At 34.5% G+C, this 21,514-nt stretch overlaps 2 protein-coding genes across 2 annotated transcripts; one reads left to right on the top strand and one right to left on the bottom strand.

The window, feature by feature from the left end:
* The first annotated feature begins 1,383 nt into the window (after window positions 1-1,383).
* LOC131844120 (anaphase-promoting complex subunit 5) lies at window positions 1,384-12,679 on the top strand. Its single transcript, XM_059192912.1, has 14 exons — window positions 1,384-1,556; window positions 1,672-1,887; window positions 2,155-2,231; window positions 2,544-2,760; window positions 3,190-3,323; window positions 3,420-3,526; window positions 5,256-5,415; window positions 5,850-6,067; window positions 6,756-6,984; window positions 7,521-7,671; window positions 8,896-9,084; window positions 10,529-10,963; window positions 11,047-11,207; window positions 11,713-12,679. The coding sequence occupies exons 2-14, from the start codon at window positions 1,758-1,760 to the stop codon at window positions 11,830-11,832; spliced, it is 2,328 nt and encodes a 775-aa protein (XP_059048895.1). The 5' UTR covers window positions 1,384-1,556; window positions 1,672-1,757; the 3' UTR covers window positions 11,833-12,679.
* Window positions 12,680-12,748: 69 nt separating this feature from the next.
* LOC131844119 (integrator complex subunit 2) lies at window positions 12,749-18,951 on the bottom strand. The gene is made up of 7 exons (XM_059192910.1): window positions 18,239-18,951; window positions 17,610-17,983; window positions 15,886-16,070; window positions 15,416-15,764; window positions 15,269-15,341; window positions 15,007-15,190; window positions 12,749-14,720 (listed from the first exon to the last, which is right to left on the bottom strand). The coding sequence occupies exons 1-7, from the start codon at window positions 18,535-18,537 to the stop codon at window positions 12,801-12,803; spliced, it is 3,384 nt and encodes a 1,127-aa protein (XP_059048893.1). The 5' UTR covers window positions 18,538-18,951; the 3' UTR covers window positions 12,749-12,800.
* Window positions 18,952-21,514: the final 2,563 nt, after the last annotated feature.

Raw genomic sequence — 21,514 nt, 5'->3', positions numbered from 1 at the left:
TTGCAAGAATAAACCCTGTGTATATACAAGGAGAACAGAGAAGAATAATGAATATGTAGACGACATTCTTATCTTCTATAATAATTCACAAGAAATGCTAAAAGTTAAAAGTAACTTGATGTCAAAATTTGAAATGAAGGATTTAGGAAAGGCGGAGTTGTTCTTGGGCAGGAGGCTCAGACAAGAGAAAAGCCGCATTAAAATTGATCAGGAAGAGTATATAGAAAAACTCTTAACGCAAATTTCGGATGGAAGACTTTAAACCAGTTGCCACTCCAGCTGTTTCTGGTCATCATTTTATAAAACCAGACAATATGCATAGGCCAGATGTGAAAGTTCCATATAGGGAACTTATAGGTTCACGCATGTATCTTGCTGTATGTACAAGACCCGATATTGCACACGCAGTGAATTTTATGAGTCAATTTTGCAATTGTTTTGAGGAAGTTCACTGGACAGCAACGAAGAGGATCCTGAGATACCTTAAAGGTACGAAAAGTTTGGAACTGGTATATTACAGGGATGAACGAGGAACAGTTCAACGTTTCTGTGACGCTGATCATACACATGATCTAGTCGACAGAAAGTCCTATTCCGGAAATGTATTTAAGATGGCAAAAGGAGCCATTTCATGGAAAGCACTAAACAAAGAAGTGTTGCCATATCAACCGCTCAGGCTGAATATGTCAGTCTGTCAGAAGCTTCCAAGGAAGCTGTCTTTTTAAAACGTTTCCTAGAGGAACTCTTGGGTAAGGAAGAGCCACCCTTAACAATCCACTCAGATAGTCAATCTGCTATAGCGATAGCAAATAATCCAGTACACCATCAGCAAACCAAACATGGATGTACGTTATCACTTTCTGCGAGAGACTCTAGAGAATGGAGTAATAGATTTAAAATATTTGGAGACAAAGTTAATGGTTGCTGATATTATGACAAAGGTAGTGCATAGAGGCAAGCATGAGTTCTGTCGTAGTGAGATGGGTGTTGTGGATTAGTTTGTGTGTGAGAGGATTGTGAGGAGTATGCTACTGAGAGAAAGTCTGAAGGCAACGATTGAGGAAGAGTGTTAGAACGAGATTTGCAATCGATGTCTAGACTGGCTGGTATGGTAGATGAAGTATGTTAGAATATTTGAAAAGAGAGTGTGTTTTGTCATCTTGTCTGTCGTCGTATATTGTATCTATAACTTATCTGTATATTGTATTAAATGTGTTTTTATATATTTTATTTTGATTAGAAATATATTTTGTTTATCTTATTCTACGTTATTTACTTGAACACCACTATAGTTACTTTGTTAACGTGAGAAGTTCAGAGGTAGCTTCCCTCACAGCCACCACAAAAAAAAGGCGATCGTAATTATGACGGCCTAATTTTCATAGTGTTTTTGTTTATGGTCAAAATTTGAGGGGAACCCAAAATGGTTGTCTGGCAATACTGAAAAGAGTTGCTATTGTCGACAAAAAATGAATTCAGTTTCAGAAATAAAATTTCAAATTACGGAATTAAATATATCAAACATAAAAAATGAAGTACTTATAAAATTTAAGTAGGTATGTTTAATGTATTTATTTCAAATTAAATTGCTGCAAGTTTTACTAAAATTATGTATAAATTTTGTGCAATGTTTTACAATTTAATATTAATTGCATTTTATTATAATTGCAGTATCTATTATAAGTTTACCTCTGAAAAATATTTTGTTTCCACAAATATCTATAAATTCTGTATATAAGAAAGTATCTTCAGCAGCCATGGATATTGGTGGTGAAGGCTTAGATTTTGTTAAATTAATCAATGTGAAAGGCAATGTTGAAAACATTACCCCTCATAAAATTGCTGTTGTTGCTTTCATTAGAGAGTATGGTTTACTGAAAATAGAAGGTATGTATATAGTTAATAACAATGTTATTATAGTTTTATTTTAAAATACTTTGTTTATGAAAAGATTTAGTAATTTAAAATAGTGGACTTCACCTACTGTCAACAAAATATTATAAAATTCAAAATTCACATAAAATAAAGAATATCCCAATTCAATTTTAACCAAAACTGATCTCTTAACCTTTAGAAAACTAAAAACTGTAGTGTCCTATATGGGGTATTTTATAATTATAATAAACAAACTAATTACAGTGTTTATATTTTTAGCTAAAGAAATGATTGATTGTGCTATGGCTCCTAAATACAGAAAAGATTTTTGTTTATTAGCTCTAAAACTTATACAGGTATGTATTCAATAAAATATATATTTTATTAATGATTATAGAATGGCAAAGTAGTTATTAGTTCACATTACTGAGAATACCTCTACCCCAACATAATATTTATTATGAGTTATAACATACTTGCAAATGTGCTACAAAATACTGAGGGCTGATTATAAATATAGATACAAACATCAGTTGGATTAGAAATATGTACACAGTTATAACTAGTGGTTCATCTTTTGTCTCTATACCACCTGAGTGGAAAATTTATCATAAATACATATAAGCAATATTGTCAGTTTAACAACATGTTCAAATTTAATGTTTTAGTGTCCTGATATGGAATTCAAAGAGTTAGAAGCTCTTCTAACAGATGGTCGATACAACCTTTTGAGTGTCCATTTGCAGAACTTTTGTGTTCGCTTGCAAAGTATATATGCCAATGGCATTAATGCTCTTATGGATTGTGTCACTTCAACTATAGACAAACTTATGATAGAACAAAGTGAAACTAATCTCTGTATTATAACAAGATGCAGTGTACTAGGTAATAAAATGTTATGAATGTTCTTGAATGTTTTTTTGAAAACTTTTATTTTGTTTGCATTTTATTTGTTACTTGTTGTTACATAATGCAAACATAAATGGTATAATTAAACATATAAATTCACTTCTAAAGGTTTATTTGAAGACCTCGGTGGTCTAGCACACAGCTTTACAACCAATGGTTGCGGGTTAGATTCTTCGCATGGCACAAACATTTGTATTCATGAATATGATTGTTTGTATCTGTCTGGTGGTATTCTATATATAATATGTATGTATTTACAAAAAAAATATCTATGTATATGTATCAGTTATCTAGTACATAACACAAGCTTTAGCTAGCTTAATTTGGGTCTGGATGGCACTGTGTGAATTGTCCTCAGATGATTATTATTATTACCCATATTTATAATTTTTTTCTTACTTTCAGGATTTTATTTGAGACGAATAATGGTGCATTTAGACAAATTGACTTTTGTTCAAATTATTTCTTTGTACAAGTCATTTTGTATATATTATCAAAAAGGGAGGCCAGGTTTGATGATGAGATCATTAAGCAAAGAGGTATTCAGTGTTTGTTACTTCATAAGATTTAGGTTTAAGTCCTTCAGAATTAGAGGACATTAAAAACAGTCTTTCATATGATATTTTATGTTCCAGAAATTGAATAATATGGAACCACATACTACGGCCACTTCTCCAACACTGCCTGATGAGTCCAGGCCCCATGAGTCATCAATAAGAATGAACTTAGTGGATAGAGATAAGTAAGTATGCACAACTAAATTAATATTTCTATTGCAGTATATCTAAGTGTTAATATCCAACCTAAATTTGTTTTCATTTATAGTTTTTAATTGATTTTATGTTCACTCATTTTCAGTCATTCATCACCTATTATATTTTTTGTTTAAACTCTTTCTGGGAATTGTTTGGCAAGCATTTTGTAGAAGCTTTTATTTCATTTGTATGGTATTTCATAGTTGGTACAATGAAGTATTATAAATAACTAAATTATGTCATCTATAGTCGTATTTTTAATTAGACGAAGTCAATTGATCTTTACTGTGTTGTCAGTATTTGATGAAATAAATATAGTGTTGTGACAAAGTGAATAATTGAGAAAACTCCTGAATTAATAGAATTGCCTCGATTGTCTAGTTTAGTGAATAGTTAGTCCACCGAACTGCCGATATCGGGTACGGGTTTTCGAAGACCACCTATACTGAATACCGAGTGTTTTAAACATAAAAAAAAAATTGCGAGGAAACTTTTAAGACTGTTCTATTTACAATACATCATGTAGTTGAAACTATAGATGTATGAAATATAACAATATATAACATAATATAGTTAGGTAATAAAAATAAAAAAAATTCGCTTATTACAAAATTTGTTTTTATTCATCATCAGATAAAAAAAATCATTGTCGCTTTCAGCGACATTAATTATAAATCTGAAAAATTGTCAATAATTTATCTTTGAAACAGTGTTTCGGTCCACGTTTCTCCAGAGACTTAAATGGTTCATTTTATTTGTATTCTTTTAATACATTGTAGACTGAGGTCACACCAATTCCCAAAATTTCAGCTGTTTTCGAAATACATTCTTTTTTTTTCGGGTGTCTCAAAAGGTAATAGTGAAGCAGGTTTCTCCTCAAATACGTGTTTGTAGACGTTTTGTCTCATAAGTTTTTCGGTAACGCTTAAAGCAATCCATGGTCTCTTCTTTTTTACAGACAAGCTTTGGCTTGACGTGTTTGGTTGAGGATCCATATTGTTTGTACGAAACAATATAGCAAATATACTATATACCCAACAATTACCTCAAACACAACATAAAGAAAAACTTAACAAAAACAATAACAAAACAGCGTGAGCGCAAAAAAATACGTGCTCTCAGACCAGAGATTAGAAGCTGAATTACGAACAAAATCGCTCGCGACGTTGATCGGTGTTGGCACTAGTAGCGCGCTTTGTAATAAGCCGTCAAAAAAGTGATTGTAGTTACATACCACTAGTAACTTATATCAGAGCACATTTATACAATTTTATTATAAAATAGAAATAATATTCTTTTGTAGTTTGAAATGATTAAACTATTCACACTTATTACGGGTGGCAACGGCAGTGAAATAGGGTAATATAAATAAAATTACTTAGCAAACTTATAGTGATGTATTTAGTGGTAGAGTATATGACACAATGTAGCAAAACAATATAATAAAAAATATATTTCAAAAATTGTATATAAAAAATATAAGGTTTAAAAATAGAAATATCTATAAAAAGAGGTCTGTCGCCAACATGGCACGCCCCGGTGCAGAGCACCATTGTTCATTCATCTGATCGAGAACTGAACGCATCACTATTACTTTAAATATGGCAACATTATTTTACAAAGTGACATTACCTACTGTCAGTTAGCTTCGTCTAATTAAAAATACGACTATATAGTCTGATAAATATATAATATATATGTAATAATTATTTTCAGCAGCTTTGAAGAAGCTCAGTGGTCTAGGAAACAAGCTGAATTGTTCACAGCACAACAAGCCAATTTACTTCAAATTAATGAGAGAAAGGCATTACCACCGAAACAATTGCAAAAAACCATAATACAAATCATAAATGATATACCGGAATATCCTGACATTGTAAGATTTTTATTCAATCATAATAGTGTTTGACGACTATGATGGTATGTCATATTGTCATAGGAAAATTCTTAGGGTCGCACATTCAATTCTCGCCCTATACAAATATATTCATCATTCATGAGTTTGTTTGTTTATTGCTTATGCTTTAGTTCTAAGTATATTTCGCAAATATGTACTTAAAAATTACGTTTAATTAAATATGTTAAATTGTGCTGTGTGAGTTGCTCCTTCAAGTGAATTTCCAGAGGGAACCGCCTGGAGGGGTCACTAGTTCACATTAATAACAACCCTTCCCCCTCTTTTGTTCAGACAACAGTGCGTGTGCTGGCTATGTCGTACGAGATGCCCGTAGAATTTTTTACTTTTACTACTAAGCCAATTCAGCACTTAATTGTAATTTATTGTGACATATATATATATTTAATTTTCAGCATTTTCTTAGTTTTCTAAACTGCATTCGTATGAAAGAGTTTTGCGGTGCACAAGATTCCCTCTACAATTGTTTTGATCGCACTGTATTTAATGTCACTACAAACAATAACAACGCCAACAACAACAACAATAACAACTCGTCGTGTAATGACAGAAACAAAAACTTTCGTTACGCAGCTCTGAATAGGGCTGCTATGCATACGCAGTTTGGGCATAAGTAAGTATTTTTAGTAACTATTTTAGTTTTCACCCACGACTTCGTCCACGCGACATGCCCCTTCGAAAATATTGAAATGTATCAGCAAAAGAAAGAAGCAAATACGAAGATTGTATAGCACGAATAAATCCATTGCAAGAAAGTTATGGGAACTCGTCTCTCGCAATGAATCCATTCATATTCTATTCTATTCTATTGGAACAGTTAAAAGTTGCGTGTGGCTATGGCGATGGAGGCGGCCGCGTGGGCTAGCGTCATCTAGTATCCATAACACAAGTTTTAGTTGGCTTAACTTGGGACTAGATTGCGTTTGGCGTTGCGTAAATTGTTCTAAAATTATTAGTATTATTATCATTCATCATATTTATCCGGTGAAACTGACACTGGAACTGGCAGATGCTCCAACGGAACAGTTAAAAGACGAGACACGTGGTACGCAGGAGCATGCGAAAATGGGAGCGATTTAGAAGGCATTCTATGCATCTATGGATACATTTGGAATGTCTTCCAATTTACTGCCGTTTTCATCCGGTGAAGCCGTAACCGGAGAATGCTTTCTAAACCAACGTTAAGCTTCTCTAATCCCTGCCATTTTCATCCGGGAGGCTGTATGCTGTGTATCACCGGACGTCTCCGGCGATATCGGAACAGTTAAAAGAAAAGACGCGTGTTGCGCATGTGCACTCAGGAGCGTGGCGATGGAGGCGGTCCGCGAGGCGCTGGGCGCGGCGCAGGCGGCGGCGGACGGCGCGGCGCTGGCGCACGCGGCGGCGTGGGGCGCGCGGGCGGGGGGCCGCGCGCGCCGCGCCGCGCTGCTCGCCCGCGTGCCGCGCGCGCCGCGCCAAGCCGCCGCCGCCGCGCAGCTCATGGCCCAGCACGCCGCCGTCAACGGCACCAAGCCCGCGGAGGTGTTCCAGGTAAATATTGTCATACACTAATTGCACTTCAGCGCGTAGGATAATATTATAGATTGTGCCGGTGTACGTTAGGTTATAAATAATATAAATTGTATTAATAACCAGTGTAGAATTATTCATGATTTATTCATGATAACAATAGAATACGCAGGTTCCAAACCTACTGTGTGTTTACTCTCACCACCGATCCTGTAATCATAATATTAATAACTCCGATACTAGTTTAGTAGGCTAACTCCCTATTAGTTGTATATTAATAAATAGCTCTGGACAATTCGCACGACATTATATAGTCCATTGTTTCACAACCTTTTTATAACATTAAAATATTTAATTATTTTCTTCAGAACCTTATAATAGGTTTTAAGAAAAAATCACTAGAAAATTGTTAATTAAACAGAAAGTAATTTTCAAAATATATGTATAATGAAAACAATTAAATTAACATTCCATATAATTTTAATAAAGAGTTTAACCATTTTTGCCAATAATTAAAATTAACCATCTACACCATATTTTTTTGTCACACTTTTCAGATCATAACGAAAGGAGACACTATTAACTACTTACATTCAATGACGGATCTCACGATGGCGGGTTTGGCGAACACGGCCGCTCTGTGGTCTTTATATGGAAAGACTGAAATGGCATCCATTAACTGTCAGTTACTCCTTAATTTAAACACCAGTAAGTAGTTTTTACAATATCTCATTAAAAGGATTACACCATTTAAATGTATATACTTAGCCTTATGTTATTTTAATTAGTAAATTTTTCAACCCTTATAGTTGAAGAGTAATCATTCAAAGGACTAAAATATCACACTACTACAGTAAAATATATAGCCCGAATTTTCAGTCTGCTTATTTGCCATTCCAGTTACAAAATAACGTATAATATGATAAGAAATTAGGACAATAATGTACACATATTCTACTACGCATAATCTATACTACACACTCTGACACTATCGACAGAAATATTTAAATAAATATATACAAAGCCGTCAAGTATTTCAACAACCAACTTCGGTATATAACACTATTAACATTGGAATTGAGTGTTGTGGAACTGCTTAGAATGTATGGGATGATGTGCACAGTGCGTGGTGGGCAACAGTAGCGCTTGGCACTGGACGGAGGCGTCGGCGGGCGCGGTATGCTAAATCGAGGCCATCAAATATATCTTAACCAACTTCGGTAAATGACGCGAGTAATATTAGAATTGAGAGCTTTGGATGTAGTTACAATGTATGGGTTGGTATGCAGAATGCGTGGTGGGCAATAGTAGCGCGTGGCACTAGACGGAGGCGTCAGCGACGGCGGCGGGCGGTGTGTGCTAAACCGAGGCCGTCAAATATATCCGTACCAACCTTCAGCATATTACACATTAGAATTGAGAGTGTTTTGGAGGTGGTCACAATGTATGGGTTGGTATTGGGCAACAGTAGCGCGTGGCACTGGACGGAGGCGTCGTCGACGGCGGCGGGCGGTGTGTGCTAGAAATATATCCGTGAGAATTGAGAGTGTTTTGGAGGTGGTCACAATGTATGGGTTGGTATGCAGAGTGCGTGGTGGGCAACAGTAGCGCGTGGCACTGGACGGAGGCGTCGTCGACGGCGGCGGGCGGTGTGTGCTAAACCGAGGCCGTCAAATATATCCGTACCAACCTTCAGCATATTACACATTAGAATTGAGAGTGTTTTGGAGGTGGTCACAATGTATGGGTTGGTATGCAGAGTGCGTGGTGGGCAACAGTAGCGCGTGGCACTGGACGGAGGCGTCGTCGACGGCGGCGGGCGGTGTGTGCTAAACCGAGGCCGTCAAATATATCCGTACCAACCTTCAGCATATTACACATTAGAATTGAGAGTGTTTTGGAGGTGGTCACAATGTATGGGTTGGTATGCAGAGTGCGTGGTGGGCAACAGTAGCGCGTGGCACTGGACGGAGGCGTCGTCGACGGCGGCGGCGGGCGTGGCGTGCGCGGCGGCGGCGCGCGGCGCGGGCCCGGCCGCGGCCGCGCTGCCCGCGCTGGCTCGCTGCCACCACCTGCTCGCCGTCTCCACGCACGCGCAGGCATCCTTCGCGCTATTAGCCGGTGAGTCTAAACTAGAGTTGTCACCAATAGTGATTTGGCAGAATACCGAATATTCGGCAAAGCTGTCGGCCGAAGCGCCGAATAGTCGGCGTAAGACATGCTTGTCGAGCCCGTAAACAAGAACCAACCGGTCGCAACCTATCTCCCTCGTTGCGGGAAGTTTCCTAGGATTGGTTCAAATGCTGAAATTCCTGTTTCATCCATCATAATTTATCACTGGTCAATTGTACTTACTAAGATATTGCAATTTGTTAATAAATACATAGAATCTTGAGTAATATGACGTGTCTCTTTTCATGATTTGTTATTTGGTATTCGGCCGAATATGGAATAGTAGCTCCCGCGATTTCGTCCGCGTGGAATTTAACTTTATTTTTCTAAAATAAAAGTAGCCTAAGTTACTCTTTATTACATCAGATACATGCCAAAAAATGTTCCGTCAAAATCGGTCCCGCCATTTCAAAGCCGGAACAAACAGACAGACAGACAAAAAAAACATAAATCACCTTTAAAAAACTATACAAGAATTATCTATGTACTATTTAATCTATAAATCTTACGGCAAAGTAGTTGTATATATATGTTTATTAATGTTATACATATTTATTCATGTTATTTTATTATATTTTGTTCTTTCTAGTATATGTAATTGGTTTGTATTTATTAGTAATTTTAATTGTAATTTTGTTTTAATTATTATCACTAATATTTTAAATAGTGCCCTCTCTCTCTCCCCATTAAATATATATTTTTTTCCTCGTTTTGGTGCCACTGAAAACCAGCTGTATGTTCACATAGGGCATACATTAAAGCTTAGTGGAGCCCTTCAGTGCCTATATGGATGTAAAAAATGATTATTTTATGTTTATTTTTAATTATCTACATGGTAAATTAAGTTTCATTATATATACATTTTTTTCGTTTCTTTTTTATATTGTATTTTTTACATTGTTAAAAAGCACTGAATTAAATATTTTTCTTTCTTTTGCAAAAATTGTAAAAAAACCGTACCGTATTTATATTCATATGCATGTAGTAAAAAACAGTTATTTCAATATTACAAACAGACACTCCAATTTTATTTATATGTATAGAGTATAGACTAGCTGTGCCTGCGTGGAATAGATATCATTAAATATCTCATAATCTAATCCAAAGAATAGTTTCATAATTCTAGTTTCAAAAATGACGAAATATAATATAGTTTTATTAGAAACGTATGTCAACAAAAGAGAGAATATGTTAATAACACCATCTACATTTGGCAAAGCGCTATCTTGTGCGTAAAAGTATCTCTTTGCTGTATTTGTTTATTACACAAACGCATGTAGCGTTTGTGTAATAAACAAATATTGCAAAATCGCCTAAATGATAATATATTTCGATTTCGATGGTGTTAAATCTCGCGAGATTATATATATTACGTCACTATGAATAATTTTAGGTAAATGGGAGGAAGCCGACCAATGTATAAGACAACTAGCATCTTATGACCGATGGGAGAGTCAACTACTAAAATCTGAAATGTATTTTCTAAAGGGAGATGCCACAGAGGCGCTACAGTCTCTTCATGATGTTTTGGATTTTTGCAAAACCGAGGACGATAGCTTGCATTATGTATCACTAAGATTAAAAGCTATGATATTAATGTCTCAAGTACAACATACAGTCAGTAGTGTACAATCGACAAATATTATGATACTCAATGAAGTTTTATCGATAGCAAAAAAATACCACTTAATTTATTTAGCTGCAACTGCCGAAATGCACATAGCAAATGTACAATTAAATATGGGTTACGCTAAAAATGCTTTGACCCTTGTGAGAAAAGTTTTACCTACGGTTATGGCCCATGGAAGTGCGTACGATATGGCAAGAGGTAAAATAATTATATTCTTTTAATTAATTTAACTTAATTATCATCAAAATAATGTGCATATATTTTTATTGGAATAATTTTAGCGTTGCTGCTGTATACAAAGTGTCGAATCGCATCAGCGCCCGTGGCAGGCGAGAGCCGCATTCATGTTCTTCAGTCTTGTTGTGATGCTTTAGAGTCAGTTAAAAAGAATTTTGCGAAAGTTGGCGCACATGCCCGCTTACTACAAACGTGGTACTTACAGGTAATTATTATTACAAATTTTCAACAATTCACACAACACTAACTAGTCCGAAACAACCGATAGAAATAGCTGTATTATAATAATATATTTGTTATTAATGCGCATATACGTACATACTATATCCAGGGGCACCGGATGCAGCGTCAGTTAGTAGTTATTATTATTTCACAACAATATATTCCTAACTCTAAATTTAGTATCAATAAATAAGTAGGTATCCCAGACAATATTCAGATCTCTGATTTAATTTTGCACTATTTAAGTCGAGATTCGGTCAAAATTTCAGTAATAAAAAAAAATAATCATCTCGAAATACGACAACAAAAAAAAACCAAACCAATCATATTCATGAATACAGATATTTCCTACGTACGAAAATAAACCCGTTTATATTGTAAACCAACAAACTCGACCGTACGAACTACACGGATACTCGTAGATACATAGATTACTCTTAATTGCAGTATAAAGAAGTGCTTCGATAATTATATTTTTTTTATTTCAGGCGCAGATATACAATGACATAGGAAATCATGGAGCAAGGAATCAATGTGCTTGGATGTATAGGCAATTAGAAACAGAAAACCCAATAGAACTTTCAAATATGTTGCTTATAATGTATTAATATTTTATAATGTACTGTGTTTTATTTCATTATAAGTACCAAAGACTAATAATCGTCTGTTATTTAAACTAGGATAACCTATGAAGTAAAAAACGAAACTACAAGACGTGCCTGTATATAACGACAGACTCAATCCTAAGCTCAATTTACAAATATCCGTTTCTTAAATTGACTTAAACTTTATTGCTATGGAGATCATCTTAACTAAAGTAATAATGACATTGATATATGGTTAGTAATGGAAGAAGGAATCGTGTCATTCAATTTGATGTTAACATCAAATTTAATGACACATCTTATATAATATCTACGTACATATCATAGTTTATTGCCTGATCCTGTAACATCAAAATAGTAGCAAAATTTGTTTTTTCTATAGAGTATAGTTAAGACTAGGATCAAGGTATGATAGGAACGGCATTACAATTTAGTATGTGTCAAAATAAAGAGTATTTTTTTATTGGTGAAATTCAAAATTGAATCTGTCGTCGACCGACAGATACAATTTTAAATTCGATCGATATAGTCGGTCGACGTTGAACTCGCCTGTGGCACTATGTTTTTCTAACGTCTTTTTGTAACTACAATTGCTAATAACAAACAAGCACAACAAAACTTATTACATTAACATATCGTAAATTGTTAACAGATTTTGATGAAGACAAAAATATATAAGTTGTTAATTTCGGAATAATTTTCTTTTAATCTGATGGAAAACAAATTATTCCGCACAAGATTTATTCTGTATTGTATTCATGTAGAGTTTTGTAGCTTTACTGTCTTGAAGTACAAACCCAAAATTGTTTTATTTCTGGTTACTTTCATGTGATTCATGGCGTCTACATCCGTTCTCACACTGTATAGATTTTAAAACTGTGGTAATATTACTTTGATTATACAATTTGGACAAAATAAAAAACAATATGTTTAAAATGGTTAGGGTTTATTATACTAAAATATGTAGGTAACTAATAAATTTTATCATTTAAAAGAGCTTTTTGTATAATTTCAGCAATTGTTAACTTAATGTCTCTACATAAAACCTCTGCAATTAAAACCTTTGTCTTAGGTTGAATATCTGATGCCACATAAGCACTCTCACCCAATATGTTTGTATCATTCCAACAATGGCCAAGGGAAGCTTGTGACTCACATATCCGTCCTAGTTGTAATAGTAATGATGTAATATCTTCTAAAAGTGAAGGGAATGCAGTACAAATACGTACCAATGACTTTAAAATAGGCTGAAAAAGTTCCAAGCGCAAGTCACTTGGAAGCACTGACAGTAAGGTTGAAAGAGTATTTATACATAGTCTGGCAATTGACATGGCTTTCGGTAAAGCATATTGGATTGATAAATGTGATACTAAATCTACAGCAAATATCTGCTTCTCTAGTGATGCCTGGCTAAGAAGTTCTGGTATAAAATCCAAGCATATGTGCATGGAAGGAATACCCTGCACAGTGACAGGGATAAGTTCTCGTGGATATCCTTGAAAATGCACTAGCTTGGCTAATGAAGGTTCTGATATAAAAATTTGATGAAGAAATGAGCAAATAACGCTTCTCACTTCACGCAAGGACCACATCAATTCTGGTTTATTTTCATCTTCTGACGTTTCGAGACATGCTTCAAGCAAAATTTGTAATGCCGCACTCTCTTGTGCAGCGACTAAAGCGTTCTTTAATTCATCTCTTTCAGAATCCGAAGTCAATTGGCCACTTTTTTCAAGAAGAGGTTTATCTAGCAAATGCCGACTAAGTTGGCTTCTTGATGCTGCTAGGCTTGCCTCCAAAATTCGTAAAATAATCTTCAATATGGGGCCACACCTGAATACTCGTATGTCACACCTTAGTACTTGTAAAGGATCAACTAAAACATTTTCCTGTGTGATGGTAACATTTCTGACATTTCCGTTTATATCCAATAAAGCATTTATTGTCATTATCCAAAGACATCGCGGCAAAACTGTGTTAAGACGCAGCCAAACTTCACGATACAATTCTTGTATGTGCCTTGGGACTTGGTCACCAAGTACACTCTTAAAATATTTCACAAAAACCTCTGCGAAGGGCCAGATGTCGGTAGGATTTTTATTCAGCATAGCTTTTAAAATTTTGCCAGTTTTATAAGGGTTTTCTTCAATACTCTGGAAAGCTTCATTTATAGCAGCTTCCGATAAGTTGACATCAACTTGATGGCGGCATGTATCTCCAAATACTTGATCATCCATCCAGTCGTCAACAAGGGACAGTTGTGGAAAATGAGTAGCCAGTAAACGAAGGAGGGGACTAAACAGACACCCATAACTCATCTGATCTTTCTGGGCTTGATGCAGTAAATATTTTATAGGTAATTCAGACAAAAATGCTGCAGAATAACTTTTCACTTTTCTTCCATTGGCAATAAGTGTAGCTGTATTGGATAGTCTGACATCTTCGTAGAGTAAAAGATAATATATAAGAAGTAGTTGAGCAGCTAATGTAGGTTTATCTATATTAATTTCTATAGAGGCTTCTGCGTTATCTATCTCCATTGGATTAAAAGGTTTATTTTGTATATCAAAGTTGGCTCCAAAGATCGAGTTCCTAAAAACTTTTCTAATTTCCTCTTCAGTGATTGGTTTATTTACATATTCATTTGTGCCTTTGTTATTAATGACAAGTATGGAGTTCACATAAACTTCAACCAGTGCTGGCATAACAGGATGCAAAGGTGCTGTACAATTACAAATTTGACGATATATCCATTTTTTTATTGGAACTTTGTGCTTTGAAAATGCCCTAGATTTCAGTAATTGATGAATACAATGTACTGGTAAATATCCAGCTATGTTACTGTTAAGATTAGCCGTTACTGGTACCTTCACAGCATGAGCAGTAACAACCTGAAACATAAGTTAATATTAGTAAAAGAAAATATGGTATATATGGATAGGCTAGTCTATAAGATGGTAAAATAAAAAATTATATGTGCAGTAGAGATTTATTACAGAATTATTATTAAGTAAGTAACTAGTTGATATTAATTATTAAATTTACTGTACTTTTCTTGATCCTTTATGTAAGGAACAATAAAAGGTGTACATTCATTGTGGTGTCCAACATGAAAGCAAACCGTCAAATCTAATAAATGAATATTATCTGTAGCAAAAAATATTTCTTTTAATGTACCTGCTCAGTAAAAATTTCTTGTGTGAAAGCTTGTTTGATGCGGGCGAGTCCATTAGGCCGTACAGGGACGCGCATACCAAGTGTTGCACAGACTAATTCACCAACAGCTGCTAATTGTCCAGAATGGAAATGAATTGCTATTAATAGCAACATTTCGCCAAAAGACGCTGTTATACCAGAATTGCTATTTAAATTAAAAAAAAAATGTGGGTCAGTGGGCAGTGCATTGTTAGACAGACAAAATGTATGTGAAATATTATACCTTTCAAAGTATGCTTCTTCTTTAACTAGCCATTGCACCCACTCTATAGCTCTTTTTTCATGTTCAGCGGCAGCTGAAAAGAAAAAATATTGAAACAATATAGGAAAAAAAAATATATAACAATATATTTTTATGAAGTCTACAAACCCATTAATGACGGACAAGCCAGAATCATACAAAGACTCAAAGAAACAAATCTGACCCCAGCTGGTGTTGGAGGCGGTTTTTGCGTGACCAATCTCAAAAGTCCTGCAACCTCATCATCTTGGAATTTTATTCCTGCTATACCTCTAAGAGCACAATATAGCCTTAGCAATGCAGAAGCATTAACACCAGCAGTTGCTTCTTTTAGCCTGTTCAAGAGTTCAATGCGAAGTTTTGTAAGTGATGTATGGCCATCACCTTTGCCTCTTTTGTGAGAATTGCGTAGAAATGTTGCAAACCAGGCTCTAGTAGTTTGATCAGAACCAAGCAAAAGTCCTGACATAAATGATACCTAGAAGAGACAACTGTAGTTAAAACTATTATTTTTAATAATTCATATGGAATAAAAGTAATTCAACATAAAGGGAACTATTGCTACAGTAGATTGCATTCTTTTTAAGTGTGTAACTTACCAGATCATCTTGATGGTGTATTAAGGTGAGATTTATAATTAAGGAGGGAAGACGTGATGCTGCAGCTGCCTTGGATCTTATAGAAGCTGCTATGTATGGGCAGGCATCACAAAGAGTAGACAGTGTTTTTGCTCTTATGCCACCTTCTTCACCTCTTTCTGCATTCAATACTAATGACTCGGCCACTATACATAAAATATATAATATACTATGAGATGCTAAACAATAGTGAATGTAACTTATTACAATAATTTTATCATCATCATTGCCTTACATATATGCTATAATTTTTAATATTATACAATATAGAATATTAATACAAGTTAGTGGGATAATGCATTTCACAAACATTTTTATATCTATAAAATATAGTCATTCCTATTGCAATATGTCAACAGTGTCAATGTTATAACAAAAGTTTAAGTTTAGTTTTTAGTTTTTGAATAGTGCTCTGCAGCATTTATAGATGTACAGCAAGCATTCGATAAAGTTTGGCATGAAGGCTTACTCTAGAATATCAAGAACCTCCTCCCATATAATCTATATAGGCTAATAGTCTTATCTTAGAGAAAGGATCTTCCAAGTAAAGGAGAATGAGTACACCTCGGCATTTTACGAAATTTGGCTGGAGTGCCACAAGGCTCTGTACTTGGCCTTATATAGCATCTTCACAGCAGATATTCCAGAAATACAGGGAACAATCGTAGCCACCTTTGCAGATGATACGGCCATCTTAGCTTGTAGTAAGAATCAAGTGGAAGCTACAGATCTGTTACAAAATGCTCTCACAAAGATTGGTCTGTGGTTAAATTTAGCGCCTCAAAATCAGTTCAATAACTTTCACCCTTAGAAAAGGCAACTGTCCATCCATGATGATGGGTTCGAGCACACTTTCCACTTGTGAAACTGTGAAATACCTGGATATGCATCTTAATATTGTTGACTCACTTGGTGGATAACCACAAAGTGAGTCAACGTAAAGTGGTTGAGATTAAAAGTGAGTGAGATTAATATCAAATACCGAGAAATGCAATGGCTGCTTGGATGAAATTCAAAGCTTTACTACTGACAATAAGTTGCTCATATACAAGACAATCAAGCCAATCTGGACATATGGGCTCCAGCTGTGGGGTTCTGCAAGTTTTACCAACATCAACAAAATTCAAAGAGCTCAAAACTATATATTGAAGCAAACCTGTAATGCACTCTGGTTTATTTGTAACTCGGAGGTTCATCAGCACCTGGGGATCAACTCTGGCAAGGAGGAAATCTCTCAGACAATAAAAAAATATAAAATCAAGCTGGACTGACATCCAAATAAACTTGCTGTTCAACTGACATTGGCTGATTATATGGCATGTCTTAAGAGATGTAAAATACCAGACTTCAACACCTGGCATAAACTGGAATGTCTGAGGATGGATTCTCAATGGATAATCACCTCTCACGATATAATATAATCAACTAATCTGCTTATAGTCTGGAAGTCTGAATGCATGATAAAAATTAAAAAAAAAGTTCTGGAGTTGTATGTTGGACTCCAGTCTCCGCAATTAGCCTCTCATTCGGGCCGTTGTGCGTGTAAGTTCTTGAGTTATAAAGTATGTAATGTCTAAGCAAGTCATTTTGAAATAGCTTTGGGGATATTCATGTTGGTAAGTTACGTCAAGTAAGTCTGAAATAAATATTTCTATTGAAATATTTCTTGTTGTTTTAAAACTCACCTTCTTGTAATGTATCTGGCATGTTAGCAACAACCCATGAAATTATAATCGGTCCCTTATTCACATGCAGTAAAACTTCAACAATATCACAAATGTTCAGTAAATTTGGTAACTCTGCTAAACTAATACATATAACATCTGTGATCTCCTCCAAATAAACATCATTATCGAATAATTCTGAGGGTTTGACGGTGCACTCCATATTGGAGATTTTATTTTGATTGTATTCAGTTAATTGAGCTTGCATTTGTAGAATTTCAGATAGAACTAATCGCAAACGACGAGCCGAGTCTGATCTTTCAAAGTCATTTGCTATACCAATAACCACCTTTGGAATCAAGAAGGATTCAGTGCATTGTGATCCATTTTTTTGTCTGGAAATAAAAAACACTGGCTTATATATACAGATTGTAACATGTTACCAATAAACCAATAAATGCAATACTTTATATCAAGATATAAAGTATTGCATTTATTGGTTTTGCTTTAGGCTCAAAGAGTAAATCTAATAAAATATAATTCAAATTAATATAGGTATGTAAAATATGTACAGGTATAAAATATTATATATACTATTTGATTCACAATGATCAACCATTTTACTATTTAAATATAATAAAAGGACTTACCTCATTTGCTGTTCCTTTTTTAGATCTACTTCAAGTGTATGAAATTCTATTGATAGAAGAGAGACAATAAAATTTACCAAATCAATACCTGACAACAGTGTCAGTATGTCTTTCTTAGCTTCAGTGCAATAACTTGTAACATCCAGAGGAGATATTAGAGCCATGCGCACTAAACATGGTATTATAGGTCTTATTTCATCAGGTGAACATTTCATTAGGGTTTCAATATCAACATTTTTAATAGCTTTGAAGACATGAGGTAGAACAGGTTTCAAAAAGCTTGTAGTATCGTTATCCATCTAGTTACTCTTTAATACAATGTATGCACTCACGAATTTATATAAATTTGCAAATCCAAGAATACGAAGTTTATACTATGAGAAAATATATTTGCAAAGCTCTTCTGAGTAACAAAAATATTGTAATGAAATTTAGTCTTATTAGATGACGGGCGTATAAACCGTGATTTATAATAAATACTTCGTTTCCGCAATCACCATATGATATATAAGACTTCCAACAATTAATAATATAGGTATTGCATTAGTTGCGTCGCCTTGAAAAATATTCATTCCATAGATTTAAAAACAACCTTATACTGACAACGGGATTACCGGAAAAAATAATCAAATACAAGAACACTAAATACATGTATTTTGACAATGTAATTAATAATTTTATAGGTATCTGCAATATATTTACTAATGTAAATTAAAAAATAATAATACTATATAATATATACAAGAAAAAAATAAAAGTGATTAGAATCACGCAGAGTAAAGTAAATATACCAAAAAGGAACCAAGACACAATAATACAGAGTAGAGTGATCAGACACAAAATAGGCGTAATAACACAGGTCAATGTTTTGACGTGTGTGGTGATTCAGTCATTGACACTTGTATACAGGTCAGAGATGTGTGTTTTATGTATCAGTCTATCTGTCTCAGTTAGCTCTTTCTCTTTTATACAAATGTTTGTCGATGCTTGTGCCCATTTCTACTGTATTTTAGCTCTCTTACTATTTTTATGGTATTAATTTAATGAATCGTTATAAGAACCTATTACCAAATATACCCATTTATTTGCTCAGGCTTTTTCACTCGCAGTGTAAAAATGAAAAAAAAAAAGATTATTCAGAGGTGCTTACACTAAGTTAATTTTAATATAGATTAGTAATTTACATTTCTCTCAATATATCCTGCATAGATCATTAATGATTATGTCTCCTTGTTCCTCCAGCATTATATAAATTTAGACGTGTAGCTACAGCTATACGTAAGGCTATGATAAAGACTAACGGTCTTATTCATAAAAAAACTTATTGAAGGTTTATAGAGCTCATTAGTTAAAACGTTCATTAGCGCTATTGAAGCTGACCAAGGTGTAAATATAGAAAATAAGATAAATATTTTTTTATGTAAGTAGGTAAATAGCAAAATTTTATTTCCATATATAGAAAACCTTATTCTCACCTATTTCACGCAGATCACACGCAGATGATTTTTACAGTATACCTATGAAACAATTTTACGCTTGGCATATAAAATAGCTAATTGCGAATCTTATTACTAATATTATACACGCGAAGGTTTGTGAGCATAGATAGATAGAAGGATGTCATTATTCTTTTACGCAAAAACTACTGATAGGATTTTGATGAAACTTTACAGAACAAAACAGGGTATAAATTTTGTATGCAACTTAAACCGCGAGAACAGTTACTTGGTGAAAAGTGTTTGTGTGTTATGTTAGTTAAGAGTTGGTAGAGAAGTGTTATAACTAGTTTCACGGTATGATGCCACGATGAAAGTATTCTAAGAACGAGTTTATGGAAATCGATAACGTTAATTCAAGTCATTGTATTTTTTTAAATTATGTATTATTCTTATTCACATTACATTATTCCTATCTAATAAAAAAAATTACAGGACGTTTTTGAAAGAAGGTCACCTGTAGCGCACATTGACGGAGAAAAGAGTACTCGTTGCGCAGTACGTAGGTACAGTACGCGCGCAGCCACCGAAACGAGTCGTTTATAAGGACAAGTAAAGAAGTTGTCCCAGCAAAAATTAATACATATTCAACGCTAAAGAATTTTGTGTATATTATTACGGGTGCGGGCAAAAAATATGTATCGTTCTTCTTATAGAGGAATTGGTTTATATTGGTTTATTTATACAAAAATTATATGGGTCAGATCTGTGTACCTAAATAATCGCTTATGGTACCCGTTTTATGGACCTCTAATTATTGTTAAAATTTCTTCAACTCTATTCTGGTCGACACTTAGTATTTTTATTTATATATTTGATTGACTTTCCTGTGATGGAAACACTAAATAAAATCTAAGATAGCAAACTAAAATCCTCCTAGACACGGTGGCGGGGTCGGTCTGTCTTATTGTATACCTTTAGTACCTTTACCTATAAACCTTTAGTAATTCGTTGGTTTTCTCCAAAACTAGCAGGATAATTTTGGAGATCGATAGAAATCCACTGAATTACTTAGGGGTGTAACTTTAAATACCCGAGCAAAAGTCGTCAGAGCTTAAGCTAACACGTGTTGGATATTCTGCTCAGTAGTGAAATTGGAAGATAAAGGCATACTAGGTGCCCCGCAAACGTCGTTTTGCCATATAAATTAAAATCGCTATTTAAAAACAGGGGTTGATGATAGTAGGTTGAAAAATTAGGGTTGTATGTATTTTTAATGGCACATTATAAAAAAATAAATCAATAATTTTTTTGTCCAAAAAATAAAATATTAGGGTTGGACAACTTTTATATCTTAGGGATATGAAAAAATAGTAGCCGATTTTCTGACCTACTGAGTATGCATACAAAATTTTATAAAAATCGTTCAAGACGTGCCGTTTCGGAATATGGTAAGTAACATTGTGACACGCGAATTTTGTATATAAGATTATTTGCCAAATATCATAAAACTTGCTGAATGGACATGTAGGGAAAATCTTATTTGTATGCTCTTCTATACTATTATAAAGTGGTAAAGTTTGAGAGTTTCAGAGGGGTTGTAGGGAATAATCTCTGGATCTACTTGACTTATTTGGAATATTATTTTAGTGTTGAATTAATTCATTGAGTATGGTTATAGGGTTTATCATCACGCAACAACCAATAGGAACGGAGCGGCGTAGCTGAAGTCGAGCAGGTCAGCTAGTTAAATAATGACTCCCTTATAGCAAGTGGTAAGCAACCCGCCACACATATGAAGAAATTATGCAAAACGTGATCCTTTACTCATATTTTTTTA

The sequence above is a fragment of the Achroia grisella genome, unplaced genomic scaffold (assembly GCF_030625045.1).
Source record: "Achroia grisella isolate CSIRO2021 unplaced genomic scaffold, CSIRO_AGI_Agris_v1 utg3972, whole genome shotgun sequence".
NCBI lineage: Eukaryota > Metazoa > Arthropoda > Insecta > Lepidoptera > Pyralidae > Achroia > Achroia grisella.
This window is presented reverse-complemented; position numbering and strand designations above follow the sequence as displayed.